Source organism: Rattus norvegicus, chromosome 2 (genome assembly GCF_036323735.1).
Source record: "Rattus norvegicus strain BN/NHsdMcwi chromosome 2, GRCr8, whole genome shotgun sequence".
Classification (NCBI taxonomy): Eukaryota; Metazoa; Chordata; class Mammalia; order Rodentia; family Muridae; genus Rattus; species Rattus norvegicus.
The window spans coordinates 186,038,125-186,057,829 of NC_086020.1; the positions used below are offsets into that span (position 1 = coordinate 186,038,125).

Consider the following 19,705-nt stretch of genomic DNA (forward strand, 5'->3'; position numbering starts at 1 on the left):
GTGAGTTCCAGGACAGAAAGAAATACAAAGCGACCCTATCTCAAAAATAAGTAAGTGAATGAATAAATAAGTAAACAAATATCATGGATGTTGTAATTAACAATTTCAGATACTTTCAAGTCTAGTGTCACTTAATGTAATGATTATAGAAACTAAGTGCTTAGTAAGTTGATTTTGATGTACATTGAAAAGGGGAGCCATATCCAACCTAAAATTCAAAGTAAAGTACTACCAGGGGCCATCAAGATGGCTCACTAGGTAAAGGCTCTCGCTGCTAAGCCTGAGCACCTGAGTTCACTTGCTGAGACTCACATGGTGGAAAGGAAAAGACACCAAATCATTCTGACCTCCCCCCACCATCACGCAGGAACACTAGTGGGTGATGTGCTTGCTGACACGCATAAGGACCTGAGTTTGAGCTCACAGCACCCACATAAAGCTGGGAATGGTTGGGTACACCTGTAACCCATCCCAGGGCTACAGGGTACAGGCAGGAAAAATGGCTTACGGGAAAGACAAGCCCCAGTTTCAGTGAGAATTTCTCAAGGGAAGAGTGAGAGTAATGAGTAAAACACCAGATGTGTTCCCTGCACATGTAAAGACATACACACATGTAAACTACACATATGAAAAGAAAAACAGACACCAGTCCACCGAGATCCACTCGAGAACACTGGCCGTGTAGCAGAACTGTAGCTCATAAAGTAGCTCTAACAGCCAAAAGAAAAGTAGACTCTAAACATCTGCTCACAGAGTTGACTTACTAAATCCAAAGCATGAACAGAACCACTGTCCAATGGGAAAACCTTCAACGATTTTTTTAAATGGTTTAAATGCTAACTATAAACAAACCAAAACCTAAAAAAGTATGACAGCCTTGAATCGTATCTTTATTTTCTACACCTCAAAAGCTCTGAATTAAAATTCATTTATATACTTCCTTTTTTGGGGGGGGGGCTTAAAACTTCCCTCTCCCCCTCCTCCATATTCCTCAACACCCTTTCCTAAATGTATTACTTCTAGCTGGGTGTCATCCTACATGCTTTGAATTCCGGCATTCAGGAGGCAGAGGCAGGCAGATCTCAGTAAGTCTAAGGCCAGCCTGATCTACACAGCAAGGTCTGCAGTTATGACCGCATGGTGAAAACACACACACACACACACACACACACACTGGTAACAGTACTTTTTTTTTTTTTAAAGATTTGCTTATTTTGTGTGTATAGGTGTTTTGCCTGCATGCCATATGTGTGCCTGGTGTCCTCTGAGGCCAAGAGAGTGATGGAACTGGAGTTGGACAGCTGTGAACCCCTACATGGGTACAGAAACTGAACCCAGGTCCTCTGGAAGAGTAGCCAGTGCTTTTAACCAGAGCCACCTCTTTTAACTTGGTATCTGCGCTCTTAAAGCTTATGCATAGCACAAGAATCTAAGAATCTCACTAAGTTTTAGAGACTTTCTTTTTCTTTGTCTTTTGAGACAGACAGAGTCTCCCTATGTAGCCCTAGCTGTCCTGGAACTCACAGAGCTCCTCCTGCCTCTGACTTCAGAGTGCTGGAATCAAAAGCCTCTCAAAATGTTTAATTCAAAATATAATCTTGACTGTGCTCAGCACTGTATTTGTTTATGCTTCCATCAAAGATTATTTATTTTCCTTTTTCAAAGCTATATTCTTTAAAATTCATTAACTGGGGCTCGATAAATGGCTCAGGATGTTAAGCGCACTCGCAGCTCTTGCAGAAGACTCAAGCTTGGTGCCCGGCCCCCACTGACTGTTAACTTCAGATGCAGAGGTTCTGACACCATTTCCGGGGCTCCTGGGTATGAACACAGCGCCAAGCATGTACACACCTAAGAAAAAGGATGAATCAGGGCTGAAAAGATTAGGAGCACTTACTCTTGCAGAGGATGGAGTTCAATCCTCAGCACTGCCTGGCAGCTCAGAATTGTAACTCCAGTTCCAGGGGACCTGATGCCCCGTTCTGACTTCTGTGGGCACTAGGCACACATGCAGTGTACAGATATACACACAGGCAAAACACTCATAACATAAAATTAAATAATAAATCATTTGAAAATAAACCTTAAAAAAAAAAAACTATTAAAAAAAAAAAAAACCAAAGCGGGGTTGGGGATTTAGCTCAGTGGTAGAGTGTTTGCCTAGCAAGCGCAAGGCCCTGGGTTCGGTCCCCAGCTCCGAAAAAAAGAAAAGAAAAACAAAAAACAAAAAACAAAAAAACCAAAGCCCATGTCTCTTATATCAAAGACCAGCAGCCTCTCTTGTTCAGCTTCGTGACCCTTCCCAACACTGCTCTTGCTCTCCTCATGAATATGATAGGTTAGCAATAACAGTTCCTAGCTGTTGTCAAGATTACGTGACTCAAAACATGTAAAACTCTAACTTCAGCATCTAGCGCATGACTGTTAAATGCATGCGCCAGCAGTGTGCTTGAGTGCTATACATGCAGCTAATTCCCTGCTACCCAGCTCTTGTCACTCATTCCCTGCGAAGATGCAGAGAACACATCTTCTGAATTTTTCTCTACCTCCACCCACAACATCCACCTTGTCAAGTTTGTCAAGTTCTACTTCCTAAATCCTTCTAGACTATTTCTCCCTCTGTTTTAATGCCAACTTTCTTGGTCAGATTATGTACGAGCCTTCTGACATTTCTTTCATTTTACTTGTGTCCCTATGAAGTTCAGGCTGGCCTTGAACTCACTCTTATTTTTAGTAACTAACATCACTGTCAGATACTGCCATGTGCGGTGCTCTTTTAAATAATAGAACACAGTACTTTGCTCCTCATATTTGAGACAGAGTCTATGTAGCCCAGCCCTTCGCCTCCTGATCTCCTGATCTCTTTGCCTCTGTTATCTCTGGTGAGAACCAAAGAAATAGATTCACCCTGAGATGGACAGGGTGACACAGATGAGGAGGACACAGATGAAGGAGGAGGCCAGGGCAAGACCAAGATGGCAGGTAACGGAACACATGGCTGAGAAGCAGGCCAGGCAGCAGAGAGGGTTAGAACAGCTCAGAACCTGCCCAGCCTAGTGCTGGGGCTTTTAATACACACACCACGTCTCCATGCCACCTATTCAGGAGAGAAAAGGAGGAACAGAAGAGCCCCTGCATTTACTGTACACAGGATTAGGGCAATCTTTCCTAAGTTAGCCAAGAGAAAAGTGAAAAGTTCACTCTTTTTCTTTTCTCTTTTTGGAAACAGGTTCTTGTAGCGTAGACTGGCCTCAAACTTATTATGAAGCCAGAAATGACACTGAATTCCTCTGTCTCCACCTGAAGTTTAGAAATGTTGAAGTGCTGATTAAACAAATGCTTCTGAAAGGACTATTTACTCAGAAGGGGTGAAAGAAGAGGAAGACACTGAAGTCCAGTGCAGAAAAGGACAGCACGCTCGGGAACTATAAAGGTGACATTTGCAATATGGAAGGCAAAAATGTCAAGGCCAAGTTTCAAACAGCTCAACTTAAATAGTTTGAAGATTTATTTTTTACTCTGAGATACATTGCTTCTAATTCTAGCAGTTTGTAAAACAGTAGTAATTAAGCCAATAGTAGCATTTTATGGTCTTTGGTAAAATAAATTGACAAACAAAGATTTTACACATTAAAAGAAAAACTACACTTGGGAGCTAATTCAGTTGAAAGTCCTGCAATGGGAAGTTGCCTGTTTAGTGCTTACTGCAAGGTAACTCTGCCTACTGGTCAAGCAGCTGCCAGTGAGGTCCTGTCCTTTATAAGGGGTTGAGGGGAGTATCCTTAGTAATTGAGAGCATGTGTTGCTCATGCAGAGGACTTGCGTTAGACTGTCAGCACATACACAGTGGTTCACAACTCCAGGTCAAGAGTTCTGATGCTATCTGACCTCTGTGGGCACCATGCACACAGGGCACAAATATAGACAGAGGCAAAGAACTCAAATAAATAAATTAAAATAAATCTAAAAAAAAAAATAGGTTGTCAGTATGCCAGGACCACCAAGGATGCTCTCTGGATGAAGGCTACCCAGTGTACCATAAATATGAACGTGCACACACAGAACTTAGTTGAGCACATCAGTAATTCCAGCACTAAAGTATCTAAAGCAGAGGAAATGCTAACAGTTTTTGACCAACATGGGCTACATACATAGTTCCTAGTCTCAAAATCAAACATACAAACAGTAGCTTGCCCACATGTTGCTAGGCCTTGTGTTTGCTCAACAGGTGCCACCAAGCCTGGTGAGAGGAGTTCCAGATTTCCTGGACCCCACACAGTGGAGGGAGAGAAGAAGCTTCTGCAAGTTGTCCTCTTACCTCCACATACATGCCATAGCACAAGTGCTGACAGGCAGACACACACACACACACACACACACACACACACACACACACACACACAAATAAATAAATGTAGACATCCTGTGCAGCCCAGTCTGATTAAGTGTAGTTCTTACATTTAATCAATAAAGCATCTTTCAGCAACATAAGGAACGTGGGTCACCCAACTAATTCATCTACAACACAATTCCTTTAAGAGGGAGTAGAAAGATTTTAAGAGCCAGAGGCATAAGACATCTATTGATAGTGTCTTAGGTATGACAGGGAAAATGAGCCAATAAAATCTCAGATAGTCAAATGCTTGCATAAACAAAACCAGCATGATGACAGCACAGCTGATATGCCAGGCCGAGCAGCAAAAATTCCAGATGGTCCCACCCCCGGATGAAGAGAAACGGGGTCAATGGCTACCAAGACAAGAAAACTTAGTTTTCTCCATGTATGAGTTCCCAAATGGGAACTAGTCTAGTTTCAAATGTCCTAGACATGTACATAGGAGCAACGCCAACTGGAGTCAGTAGTACATACATGTGCCCATGCACAGACACACTACAACAATCAGAGACCAAGAATTTGGAGAGGGGCATGGGAGGAGTCTGGAGGGAAAGCAGCAGTGGGAGTGATGTATGAAGCTGCAGTGGTCAGGGAGTGGCACTATGAGGAGGTGTGTCACTGTAGGGGTGGGCTTCCTCTTGGCTGCCTGGAAGACAGTCTTCTCCTGACTTTCTTTGGGTCAAGATGCAGAATTTGTGGCTCCTTCTCCAGCACCATGTCTGCCTGCACACTGCCACACTTCCTCCCATTTGGCACAATGATAATGGACTGGACATCTGAACCTGTAAGCCAGCCGCAATAATGTTTTTGTCCTTTGTAAGAGTTGTCTTGGTTACCGTGTCTTCTCAGCAATGAAAACTCTAAGACAGTTGTCAGAAAGGAAAAGAGAGAGAGAGAGAGAGAGAGAGAGAGAGAGAGAGTAAGTGTGTGTGTGTGTGTGTGTGTGTGTGTGTGTGTGTGAAGGGGCTGGTGTTGCGCAATATCTGATCATACTGAGAACTTCAAGATCATGTTATTTACTTGTAGGATGATGTCACAGGTGAGGCAGGCACAAGATAGAAGGAGGCCTGTCATTGGATGAGAAGGAAGGATGGGCGGGAGAGAAGTTTGAAGGAAGAGGAGACTAGGACAGAAAGGTAGAGACAGGAGAGAGGGAGAGAGAGGCCGTGGCAGGACAATATGGCAGGTGACGTTAAGATCTCGCTCTGTGTATTTACAGGTTGTTATTAATGTTCTCAAGGGATAGATGGTACCAGGCTTTGTACGTTTAAATGGGCAATATATCTTACCAATTGGGTCAAAGGTTATTGTGTTGTGTGTTCTTTTATGTGACGGAAAGTGTGTGGCCGCAAGAGACACTGGGCCGCCGAGGAGTTGGGATGTGATTCTGCCAAGATATCTAGCAGATATCTTGGGGCACAGCGGTGCTGGACCCAGCGAGGTAAAATACAACCATACTTATATTATTTTTATATTTTTACAACAACATTTACTGAAAAAAAAACTTTCTAGTTGTGAGACTCAGCTCTTATTACATACCTTTAATCTCAAACAATGATGGTAAAGTTAGTTTGTAGAAGGAAGCATCCATCTCTGAAAGTGATGACTAACTGAGTGGCAGACAAAGTGATGGATCAGAGAAAGATTTGACAGATTTGATAGGACAGCCTAAGTCTCACGAGGAAAGAGGGAAAGGGAAGCTTCTTGAGGGGCAATGCAGGAGAGGAAAGCAGTTTTACTGGGAGAGTTTTTCAGAGACCAGCTGAAGGGAAAACAAGCTAGACACGGGTGCAGACAGAGTGAGCCAGAGAATGAATAGGGAATAGAGGAGACTGCCAGAGTTAGTCTGAGGCCAACAGAGCAATTCAGAAGAGACCGAGAGAAAGAGAAGCTAGACGGAGTCAGTCTGGAGAGGAGTTTGAGGCAGAACAGCTGAGTTGAATCAGCCAGCCAGAGATCAGAAAGAACTAGGAAGGGGTGAGTTTATTCAGCAGTAAGTTTCAAAGGCTTGAAAGCATTCTAGGCCTAGATAAGATTGTACAGAGGCTAGAAGCTTCCAGTACTAGGCCTAGTTAGCAGACCGGGTTATAAGCCTCCAAGATGACAATTATATCAGGTGAATAAAAGAAACTTTTACAGGCTGAATAGCTTTGAAATTAAGGACACTTGTCCTTGCCTAGGATCCAGATTCTGCTCCTAGCACCCACGTGGTGGCTCACAACCATCCATAACTCCAGTTCCAGGGAGACTGGCACCTTCTCCTGACCTCTGCAGGCTTCTGGGACAGATGTGGGACACATATATACATGCAGGCAAATCACTCATACACATAAAATTTTGAAAATTGTTTTTAAGTAAACAAACTTATTTTCAAAAGGGAAAGGTTGGGGAATATGGCTCAGTGGTAGAATACTTGCTTGGCATGACAAGATTCTAGATTGGACTCTCAATACCACTAAATAAACAATAAAATTTAAAATGTAAATTATGCCAGGCATGGTAGCACAGGCCTTTAATTCCAGTTCTCTCAAGACAAAGGCAATGGATCTCTGAGTTGAGGTCAGCCCGGCCTACACAGTGATTTCCAGGCCAGGTGAGGCTACAGTGAGACCTTGTCTCAAACAAACAAACTAATATATGGTAAATTACATTGTGTGTAGTGGCATAAGCACTCAGCTACAGTGAGTTGAAGACAGTTTGGGCTACAAAAGAACTTGTCTCAGAAAACAGACAAAAATGTCAGAAAACAATGACAAAAAAAAAAGATTTCTTTTTCTTTTAAACACTAACTTTTTGTTTGTTTGGCTTTGTTTTTTGAGACAGTTTCTCTGTGTGGCCTTGCCTGTGCTGGAACTCTGAACTCTAGGATTAAGGCGTGTACCACTATGCCTGGGCAATACAACTTTTTTTTTTTTTAAAGATTGAGCCACCATGTGGTTGCTGGGATTTGAACTCAATACCTCTGGAAGAGCAGTCAGTGCTCTTAACCGCTGAGCCATCTCTCCAGTCCCGCAATACAACTTTTACCTAAGAGTAATTTTTATCTAATGAGTACCAAGAAACTAGAAAGTGAACTAAGTCACAGGAGTAAAATAGAAGGAGAAATAAAGATTAGGGGGAGACACACCATAATCAAACTAGCATTGAAATGTAAAGCCATGCTATCATTTAGTGTATTTCACTAAAATCTCTGTCACTAGCCTTGAAAACCTGCAATCTCAGCACATGGGAGGCAGAAGCGATGGATCCTCTGAGTTTTAAACTAGCACAGAGAGACCCTGTTTCAAACAAAGCAAAAGCCTCTACTTCTCAACCCAGGGAGGTGCACAGCTATAATCCTAGCACTTAGGAGGTTGAGGCTGGAGAATCTGTGTTCAAGGCCAACTCTGGGCTTCAAAGAGAACGCCTTAGAAAAGTGAAGCAGTTTAAAAAATCTTTATCTTATCCTGAAAGCTTTAATGTTTCAAAGCACAGAGAAATAGCTGCCTTTCTGAGGGGAGTAGCTAGTTTCTACCTCTTTCTGTTCAAGATGAGTTTTGCCTGTTCTCTAAACTCTGTGGGGGTGCTGGAATCTGTAACACCACAAAACACTGCCTATTTTTCTTTTCTGACAATAGATGACAAAAATCAGTCTGCTATTTTTTTTTAAATAATTCTTGGATTGTTTGTACTACAATCTTTGAGGCCCTTCTACAAATTAAACCTTTCTTTTCTTTTTTTTTTTTTTTCGGAGCTGGGGACCGAACCCAGGGCCTTGCGCTTCCTAGGCAAGCGCTCTACCACTGAGCTAAATCCCCAACCCCTAAACCTCACTTCTTGCACTTAGCAATCACCATTAAACATTTTTTGTTTTTAGACTTTTTTTTAAAATTTGTGTGTGTGCTTGTGGGAGTTCATGGGTACCAATGTGTGCTCTAGATCTCCTGGAACTGGAATTACAGATAGCTATGAGCCACCATGTGGGTGCTGAGAACCAAACTTGGGTCCTCTTGAAGAGTAGCCATACTCCTTACCACTAAGCGTCCAACCCCAGTCAAATTTTTACAATGATTTCAAATCTCCCTGCTGAACTTTGAGAAGTACTACTGTTAAATAATAATCACTTGGTTGACAAAAGCCTAAGAGGAAAAGTAATCTGGATATTAATTTGCAAATGGCAGGAAGCAACATCACCAAACATAAATCAGTACACCATGCAAGGTGGTACACACCTTTAATCCTGACTCTAGGGAGGCAGAGGCAGGTGGACCTCTAATGGATTCACGGAGTAGAAGCTACTGCACAGGTTAGTCATAAAGTTAGTGTTACATGGGTTTGGTTCCCAGCACTCACATGGTAGCTCACAGCCATCAATAATAACTCCATTTCCAGGCTATCCAACAACCTCTTCTGACTTCTGCAAGCACCAGGCACACATGTGGCACACATATATACACGCAGGTAAAAAACTCACACACATAGACTAAAATAAATCTAACAAACTGAGCTATATCACTTGCTCCTGATTTAAGTTTGTAAAAGATTATTTTGATTGCTGCAGAAATAAAGATATCAGAAACAAAGAACATTCCATGGTACCCTAATAAATAAATAAATAAATACAAAAAGTTAAAAGCCAAAAGAACAGAAAAACACTAAGTTCCTGAGCTAGAGTGAGCCAACGTGAGAGCATTTGTGGCTGGAAAGCAGTTAGGATGGGCCTTCATTAGCAGACAGTTCAGAGTTTATGATGGGATAGAGGGTAAAGGGATAATACATCAAGGACTGCTTTATTACAAAGAGATTTATTGTATAAACTGAGTATCTGTATATGAGGATGTCTTAGTGTGTGCATGTGCCTGTGCATGAATGTGCCCATGGAGGCCAGGACAGTATCCTATCTGTCAGAGCTAGAGTGTCAGACTGAGCCGCCTGATGCTGGGATCCCATGGGTGCTGGGATCTGAACTCAGGCACTTTTAACCACTGCTGAGCCATCCTTCCCAGTCACTCCTCATCAAGGGTCTTAATAGGGACTTGAAGACTTTGGATTTTGCTGTTTGTTTTTCTAGAATAGCCTCAGACTTATGTTGTAGCTGAGAATGACTTTGAATTTCTGATCCTCTTGCATCCAGGTCCTGAGTGCTAAGATTGCAATCGTGTACTACTGTGTTTAATTTATGCAGTGCTGAGGATTGAACCCTGGGCCTTGTGAATTCTAGGCAAGCCATCTACAAATTGAGCCATATCTTTAGCTTAGGACTTTTATACTTAGAGCTGTTGAGCAGAGGAGGATCATCTGATTTATGACAGCGTGTGTGTGTGTGTGTGTGTGTGTGTGTGTGTGTGTGTGTGTGTGTGTGTGTGTGTGTGTTTGTGTGCATGTTTGTATGTGTGCGTGTGACTGATTGAACCAAGGGCTCAATACATGGCTGATGTTCATTTGTTTTTTAAGACAGAGTTTTACATAGCTCTTTCTAACCTTAATGATCTTGAACTGACCTTTCTGCCTCCCAGGTGCTAGGATTACTGCTGTGTGACTGTGATAGAATGTAGGATATCGTGAATGCTACACAAGCATTCTACAAACTGGAGCTGGAGAGATGGGTAGTACTTGTTGCTCTTGCAGAGGCCATGGCTTCGGTTCCCAGCACTCACATGGCAGCTCACAACCATCAATAATAACTTCAGTTCCAGGGGTTCCAGCAACCTCTTCTGCATATACATGTACATATACATATATGTATGTGTGTATATGTATATATAAAATACAAACATAGAATAAATAAATATAATAAACTCAGCTATACCACTCACCCCTGATTTAAGGTGTAAAAGGTTATTCTGAATGCTGCAGAAACAAGAACACTACTAGTTAGATGACTAGTATAATCTGTATACAATGTTAGTGGCTTGGATTAACCTTGTGTTTCCCAGGTAGATCTAACCATAGCTTCATGTTAATTAATATTGTATTGTTATATACATAGCCCAGTCTGGCCTTGAACTCACTATGTAACCTAGGCTAGGCTCGAACTTACAGCAGTCTTCCGGTCTCAGCTTTCTGGATACAGAATGTGAGTCATGATACCTGGCCAACAGGATTTACGTACTACTTTTATTGGTATATATTCATTATAAGGAATGATGAATTTCACAAAAACCTTTCCATACAAGGATATAGTTTGGGATGGATTCGATGTAGGGCTAGAAGAATAGTCTGAAATGTCTTTGAGTTTTGCCTCAGTGACTACCAAGAGATAGTGGTTACTGGCGAAGATTGCAAATGGAACAGGTTCTGAAAAGTATATTAGAAATTTAGTTTTGAATATGTTAAGTTTTGGGATGTTTGCTTTTTAAGATACCTTGAGATACAATTTATGACTGTAAAATTCACCATTTTAAGTCGTTTTAGTGTATTCCCAGTAATATTTAAGTCACCATATTACCTGGGAGTTGAGACATGAGGACTGTGAATTTGCAGCCAGCCAGGGATACATACCAACAACAAAAAACATGCTTAATATATTCTAGACATAATAATTAAGTTCATGCTTAGACAGGGACTGGCTATGACTCAGTGGAGTACTGATACTGAGATCCAGGTAAAGGTGCTTCATGTTTTTGAAACATTCCCAAGAAACATGGAATAATATCTGTATCTCCATGAGCTTAACACACTGAAACAAACAAACAACAAAAAAAAAAGGTGATACAGGCATTCAAAGGGAAGACAGGGAGGGATGGCTCAGCAGTGTTCAAGAGCGCTTACTGCTCTTCTAGGGGACCTGAGTTCAGATCCCAGCACCCATGGGATCCCAGCATCAGGCGGCTCAGTCTGACACTCTAGCTCTGACAGATAGAATACTGTCCTGGCCTCCATGGGCACATTCATGCACAGGCACATGCACACACTAAGACATCCTCATATACAGATACTCAGTTTATACAATAAATCTCTTTGTAATAAAGCAGTCCTTGATGTATTATCCCTTTACCCTCTATCCCATCATAAACTCTGAACTGTCTGCTAATGAAGGCCCATCCTAACTGCTTTCCAGCCACAAATGCTCTCACGTTGGCTCACTCTAGCTCAGGAACTTAGTGTTTTTCTGTTCTTTTGGCTTTTAACTTTTTGTATTTATTTTAAAGAATGTGTGTGCTATGGGATGTATGTGGACAGCCCATAGGAGTTCTCTCCTCTTACCCTGTGGGTGCTAGGGACAGAACTCAGGTGGTCAGATGTGGCAAGCACCTTTTCCAGCTGGCACCCTCTTTGACTGTTATGAACACTTCTGACTTGCCTTCTCACTCAGATGTTATTTCCATACCACTAACCTGATAGTCCAAATCTCCTAACACCGTATTCCCCCTTTCTGCTTTATAACATTTACCACAGTATAAAAGATTTATTAAACTATGTATTCATTTTATCTGTTGTCTGTCTTACCTCACTACAGTAAGCTGTCTGTCAGAAAAATGCTTTACCCACTTTGTTTGCCCGCTATACTTCGTGGCCAGACATTCCCTGGCACAGTAGGTGTTCTGAGGATTTGTTGATTGCTGACAGGCACAGAAGTACAGTTAAGGGGAGGAATAAATCTCTCTCTAGCACAGTAAGGTAACTATGCTCAGCAACAACTAACTATACTTCAAAACAGCTAACACTAGTTTTTCTGATCCTTTTTAAAGATTCCTTTTTATTGTTTGCATATCTGTGCCTGTGAATGTACATGCTCATGAGTGTACTGGTGCCTACCGGCCAGAACAGAACAACGGACCCCTTGGAGCTGAGATGCAGGTGTTTGTGAGATATCCAATACTTGGTTCTCATGATAAAGCAACAAGTGCTCATAACTGCGGAGCCATCTTTCCAGACTCTTGGAAAGGATTTTCAACATTCCAAATGCAAAATAATGAAGTCTGAGACATCACAAAAGCAACTATGTTATATACTCATTACCTACTATATAAACACATTGAAATATTACACTGTATCCATGAATTTGTACAATTACCTGTCAATTAAAAATAGAAATAGTGGGGGCTGGAGAGATGGCTCAGTGGTTAAGAGCACTGACTGCTCTTCCAGAGGACCTGAGTTCAATTCCCAGCAACCACGTGGTGGCTCACAACCATCTGTAACGAGATCTTATGCCCTCTTCTGGTGTGTCTGAAGACAGCTACAGTGTACTTATATATAATAAATAAAACAAAAACTATGATTTTCGGGGTTGGGGATTTAGCTTAACGGTAGAGCGCTTGCCTAGCGAGCGCAAGGCCCTGGGTTCTGTCCCCAGCTCCGAAAAAAAGAAAAAAGAAAAAAAAAAAAAACTGATTTTCAAAACATCAAATAATTATTTTTATCATAATGGGGGAATTAAAAAAAAAAGCAAAAAAACCTCTCAAACCTCAAAGCTAAAGAGAGCCCTGGGTTCTTCTGTGGAATCCACTTTGGAACCTAAAGTTTAAACTAAGAAATCACTGCGTAGCTCAAAGATAATACTGTGGTTCCAGGCTAGTTTGGGATACACAGTTAAAGAAGCAAGCAAACAAGTAAACAACAACAAAATATGATCGCATTACTCACAAGGCAGCTCACAACCATCTGTGTATCCAGTTCTAGGGGGTCCAATACTTTTCTGGCTCTGCAGGTGCCAGGCCTTCAAGTAGTGTGTACACATGTATACACACACACACACACACACACACACACACACACACACACACACAAACACTCATATATATAAAATAAAAATTAAAACTTCAACGTTCTCCACAAAGAAATGTTTGAGGAAATAACATTTATCTTGGTTTGAACATTATATACAATATAACTATACAAGTATACAGTAAGAACACATGTATGTACAATTGTATATCAATCTAAAAACAAAAAAATTAGAGAAGCACCACCACAGTTGGTTGCCTATTTTTTGTAAATTTAACTAAAAATAGTTGAGGAAATGGCCAGGGTGATTGATTGCTCAGGTTGGAGGGGAGTCAGTTGGCTATCAAGTCTGACCACATGAGATCCATCCCTGGAACCTGTCAGATGGGGGAAGAGAACGGACTCCCAGAGACTGTCCTCTGAGCACACATGCCCTGTGGCATGGGTGTATTTCCTTCTCTAAAACAAATACATGCAAAAGAATGTTTTTTAATAGCTAAATGGAGCCTTAAGAAATTTTGTGGCTTACAGACTTAATTAGGCTTCTACTTTTCCTGTGGGAGCTCATTTAACTAATTCTCACTGTGCTTCCTAAAACATATCAAACCACTCAATGGTTAGAAATAAGATAGAACAGGGTCTAGAGAGATGACTCAGTGGCTAAGAGTGCATACAGCTCTTCCAGAGGACTTGAGTTCAGTTCCCAGCACCCACAACCACACATTCAAATTCCAGTTCCAGGGGATCCAACCCATATATCCCCAGACAGACATATATGTAATAGAGGTATCGGGATGTAACATTTCTACTTCTGTCCCACTGGTTGTTCAGACTACCTCCTAATCCACTGAGAAGTTGATCCAGTTCTCTCCTGATGACTAGTGACCCTGCCCCTATACTCCAAGCAAAGCTTTGCTGTAACTGCTGAATGTATAGGGTCTCAGTAGTAAACAATTAACATTTCTGTAGGTTAACTCTACACTAAGATCCATGCATAATCTCCTTAAACCAGGGCCACAAATTCTATGAGAGTATAATGTTCCCTATACATAAGTGATAAAAGCCACGGTTTAAGTACTATGCATAGTGCATCCCCCAGGATGAAGCAATGGGAAAGATCTCAGCCTAACTCTAAACCTAAAGCCTTGGTTTTTCTACCTTCCTATATTGACTCTTGTTTTACAATAAATTTGGGAGAGAAAAATGAAGTATAAAAATGATAACCTGGGGAGCTGGGGATTTAGCTCAGTGGTAGAGCGCTTACCTAGGAAGCACAAGGCCCTGGGTTCAGTCCCCAGCTCCGAAAAAAAGAACCAAAAAAAAAAAAAAAAAAAAAAAAAGATAACCTGGTTAAATTACACATCAACTCCCTGTAAAGCCATATCTTGAACCAGCAGACAAGCAATCCCTACAATTTCACTAAATTATAAATATTTTCATAAAAAACAATTAAAAAAATTGTTCGGGGCTGGAGAGATGGCTCAGCGGTTAAGAGCACTGACTGCTCTTGCAGTGGTCATGAGTTCAAATCCCAGCAACCACATGGTGGCTAACAACCATCTGTAATGGGATCCGATGCCCTCTTTTGTGTGTCTGAAGACAGCTACAGTGCACTCATATACATACATAAAATAAAAAAAATCTTTAAAAAAAATTGTTCAAGCTTTTTGGGTTAGGGGTTTAAGCCCAGGTTAATCCCAAGTGCTACAACTGCAGACATGTGCCACCAAGCCAAGAACAACGATTTTATTAGTCTTTTTGCAACATTATTTTGGCAAACAGTTACTATATCAAGTGGTTTGGGATAGAGAAACAAACAAGACACAACCCTGACATTTGAGACAGATAGGCAATAATGATATAACAAGTGACTTCAGTAATTTAATATACTAAAAAAAAAAAAAAATGCTATTGCCTGTCAGGCATGGTGGAGCAAGCCTTTTAATCAGGAGGCAGAGGCAGGTGGCTCTGTAAGTCTTAGGCCAGCCAGGACTACACAAAGAGGACCTGCCTCCAAAAAAAAAAAAAAAAAAAGGTAGAGGCATGACGCATGATCCGTTCATACCATGGAAAGATGGCTGCCAAGTATGTCGGTGAATAGCTACAAACCCAGCAACAGGGAGGCTGGATGGAAGATGCCAATGTGGGCTACATACTACATACCAAACTAGTCAGGGTGACCCAGACTCTCAGAAGACAATGACTGTTAGAGACATGCCTGGACGAAATCAATGGTGCCTGCCTATGGAATACATCTTCAGGAAGCACACTTGCTCATTAAATGTTTTCTTTACAATGTTTAAATGTTTAATTCTTTACAATGAATTAAAAGCCTGTTACTATTATTATACACCATAAGATTAAGGATTCAATAAAAACCCCTCTGGTGGGGTTGGGGATTTAGCTCAGTGGTAGAGCGCTTGCCTAGGAAGCACAAGGCCCTGGACAAGGCCCTGGGTTCGGTCCCCAGCTCCGAAAAAAAAAAAAAAAAAAAAAAAAAAAAAAAAAAAAAAAAAAAAAACCTCTGGTGAATTAAGGTGTAAGCTCAATGGTGGTGTTTGCACAGAATCAGATGTACCACCAAATGACAGAAATAAAACATCTCTTGATAGATCGAGTGCAGTTCCTTAAATCTAACTGAGGGCTACATGACTACATACCTGTTGTCATAAGAAAAGGGAGAAGCAAGAGTCTCATCAGGGAAGTGGACAGAAACACTGGGAATGCATGAGAGCCACCTCACAATTTTGCCTAAGCAAACTTAGCAACTCTGTGAAGGTCTAAAAATTAGGTGAAAACACTGGCCTAACACATCAACCATTTGTGTCCTAGCCTTTACCAGCCTGGCTTTATTTATCACCTGTAAATATAAATGTCCACAAATTATTCTTAGCCATTTTATAAAGTTTAAGTTCCACCCCTCTTTGAAACTGACAGATTTTTTTTTTTTTTGGTTCTTTTTTTTCGGAGCTGGGGACCGAACCCAGGGCCTCGTGCTTCCTAGGCAAGCGCTCTACCACTGAGCTAAATCCCCAACCCCGAAACTGACAGATTTTAAAAAGCCAAATGCTTGTCATTTCATTTAAATTATGTAGAATCCACTTTTCAAATAAAATACTGCCCTCCTACTCTTAGAACCAACAAAGGAAATAAACTCAGGCACAAAACCACAGAGACAGGAAAAATTCTGGTCCTTGCATTTCTCATTATTCTTGACTAGAAAAAAGTATAATTTTCACTTGTGATCCTACACACAGAGCTAGGGACCAACTTATTCTTGAAAATATGTAACATAGGGTTAAAGCACTAGAGACCAACAGTAGGCAATGGAAAATGCTTCATAACTCGGTAAAATGATTTAAAACAGGGTGGGAAATGTCCTCTTCCACACACTCGCATCGCTTACTACACTGATGCACCCATTACACCAAACACTGTTCCACAAAGTTAATGATAAGAGTCCAATCCAACCTACATCATTTTACTGAGTAACCTTTAGCCACCTGACATTTCTGAGCCCTAGTTTCCTCCTGTGTAATTCAGTGGACTATGAGATATATTATAAGGTATACAGAAATGCTTGGCATGTGGCAGATACATATATGTGAGTCTTCGGAGATGACAGATATTGCAGATTCTAGTATAATCTCTTGGCAAGAAGTAAACAAAAAGATCTGACAACAGTAAAGAAGGACTAGCTAATCCCGTCTTTTCTCTCAAATATCCTTCTCAGCACTGTATTTCAAAGAACCACAGAACAACTGTCCCATCAATAACTTTAAATACAAAAGATTTCAAATTTGGAGCCTATAATTTTGAAGTTTTACCCACTTGTTCACTAACAAGTAAACTCAAAAATATTATAGAAGCAAAAACAATGTGGGATAAGAAACTGGTAAATGAGTGCCACTGGCAAGAGGCCATATAGGTAAGATGCAAACTAAAACTCAAATAAATACGTATGAGTTCGCTTTATGACTGCTTGAAATTTACTGTGTAGAACAAGCTGGCCTCAAACTTGCAGTAATCCTCCTGCCTCAGCTTCTGGAATCACATGAGCCACCACGCCCAGTTTAACAATCATATTTTTAGAAGACCTCTTTTCTATAGTAAAGTAGTGCGGGGCGAACCCCACAGGTTGAAGGCAAAAAAGTACAACTTGGGAGGTGGGTTATACGCTAAAACAAATAATATTTTAAAATCCACATTTCCCATTTTGATTGCCTATGCAAACAAACTCAATTCTGTAAAATATACTTCAGGCGATTAAAAAGTGGCCGGATATATTTTATGCTCCAGTACTAATGATGATTACAGTCTCGGAGTTGTATCGTCCGTATCACTAGTCTGTATTTTACTGTTACAAACACAGGTAAAAGGAAAACAGGTGGTCGCCTCACAGCTCTGTAGAGCTCATACTGCTTCACATTCATCCAGGGAAATCCTCCTTAAAACACATGCCAAGTTTCACACACAGTAATCAAAAGAAGGCCCCTTTCTATAATATCACAAGTTTCACGTCGGCGGAAAACACTGAATGGTCCAACATATTCCAGGGAAGTGGACAGCTTAAACCATAGCTTGACTAACCAACAGGAAACCCAGAGATCATTAACACGTCAAGGCCTGTAAGAAATAAACGGACGCGACAATTTCCGTGAAGGTTCAGGATAATCAACAACACACCTCACAGGGCTCGGAAAGGAAACACGTAAATCTCTATGGGTCTAGGCCCAACGGCCCAAGGTCACGCCAAATGTGAAGCTGAAAAATTCCAAGCAATGAGCCCCCTGCAGATCAGAGCAACCGTGCCTAGGTTGGAGTCTGGGCTTGGGAACACTCGTGTCGGATCTTTAATGTGAACCCCAACTGAATGCAGCGGCTCCGTGGGCAAACCCCAGAGTGTTTTGGGCCGCATTTCCTCCATTTCCCCAGCCTCCCCCTTCCCAATCGCCCCCACACTCACATCTCCGGAGCCACTTCATCCAATGGTAGACGATTGTACTGTGGTGTTTCTTATTTTCTATACACCAGGACGACAAGCCTTGAATGGATTCCATGGTGTTGGTCACCGACTGGAATTTTCGATCCAACGAGGACTCCAGGGCCCCTGCGGACGAGGCCGACGAGGAGGAGGCCTTACTGCTGCCTCCGCCGCCGCCGGCCGCCATCTTCCCGGTTTGCACAAGCGCCGCTGGTCCTCTGGCGGCGGCGGCGGCGGCGGCGGGAGCGGGCAAAACAATCACTGCGAGTGCGTGAAAGCAGCAGGAGGGGAGGGAGGCCAGGGGGTGGGGATGGTGCACGCGCTAGGCTCTTCTGGAGGTAGGAAGGGTAGCTGCTGGGCACGCTGGCGGCTCCCACACGCTGCAAGGAGGGGCTGCGAGTTGCGAAGGTTTGTCAGTATGGTTCGGGGGTGGTGTTTAAACCAGTAGTCGGGAGAGAACTACGTAGAAAACAGGACCTGCGACGCCTTTCAAAATGCCCAGCGCCGAAAACTAATGGTTTTATCCTCTACGGTCCTCTCAACTCTCAAGGCCCTTCCCTCATCCCGTTGCCCAAACTCCGGTGAGCCAGGGAGGCCTTAGTACCGAAAACGTAATACCGTAATACTACCCGGCTGTCCCTTCGGTTGCAGAAAGCTTTTCCTTTAGATTCTCTACCACAGAAAAGGCCCAAAGCTACCTAGTCAGAATTTTTTTTTTTTTTTTTTTTTTTTTGGCAACGCAATAGCAGCAATGGACCAGCAAAAAAGCAATGCGCACGCGCACGGAAGCCCCGCCCCTCTGCTTCCGAGCGCTGGGAGAGGCGGGTTGGCGCTGCAATCTGACCAATCAAGGGAGGGGTCGGAGAAGCGCGCGCAAGAGTCCTCCGGCCCCAAACGCGGAGGAGGCGCTACGTTTATTTGTGCGCCTGCGCGTTAGTTGTTCGCGTAGCGGGTTGGGAGGAAAACCTGGGAAGGCAGGATGAAGGAGCTGGCGAACCTACGACGTTAATAGCCCGCGTTCGGTGCTCGGCACTGCTTTTGGCTTCATGGTGGGGTTACTCACTTGGGGCCTTTAGCTCACACTAGGCAGAGAAATGCCCATCCTTCTGGGGCCACTGTTTCTGACAGCTGCATTCCCTACCACCCGCAATCGGGGACCTACGCGCGACAAAATGGCTGGCACCCATCTTGCGGCATGGTAGAAGGTGCGCATGCGTCAGATCCAGTAGCCGTTCTCTATGCACTCCTAGACTCCTGCTATACATCCGACTTCGATGACACCATTCACAGCCAGCCGACCGTCTGCATTCTAGAAAGCGGGAATAAGAAAAACGAAATTTTCTCTAAGAGTTAAAAACTTATAGAAGCGAGGAAAGAGTAATTGACAAGATGTGGCTTCTTTGCACAGTTGTAACATCACAATTTCGTAATGCGTTATAGTTTACAAGAGTCTTGAGTATTGGATTTATTAGGATAGCCTCAGTTTAACCATTACATCTGATCTGCCTGTGTGAATCTTTTGGGGAAATTTGGATGTTCGTGTATTCCTACTGAACCCAGCAATTTCATTTTAATTAGGCCAACTCAACAGAAGAGAGATTTTTGAGGCAAGAACCCTGTTTCATCATTTAGAATTAACCTCTCTGTGCCAAGAACTGTTTTAGGATTAGGGAAAT

General features: G+C 42.3%; 1 protein-coding gene and 1 non-coding gene across 7 annotated transcripts in view; both read right to left on the reverse strand.

Moving 5' to 3' along the window:
* Positions 1 to 18,819, reverse strand: part of Rprd2 (regulation of nuclear pre-mRNA domain containing 2) — a 56,569-nt gene extending 37,750 nt beyond the window's left edge. For 5 of the 6 annotated variants that reach the window (XM_063281096.1, XM_063281095.1, XM_008761344.4 and 2 more), the window contains exon 1: positions 18,012 to 18,216. In XM_063281096.1, coding sequence (XP_063137166.1) covers positions 18,012 to 18,216 — 205 coding nt within the window. Of the gene's footprint in view, positions 1 to 18,011 lie in introns of all 6 variants that reach the window. The other variant, NM_001427343.1, reaches the window with a different exon arrangement.
* On the reverse strand, positions 16,008 to 16,088 carry Trnap-agg87 (transfer RNA proline (anticodon AGG) 87). The gene has a single exon. It is a non-coding gene; the product is annotated as a tRNA-Pro (tRNA).
* Positions 18,820 to 19,705: the final 886 nt, after the last annotated feature.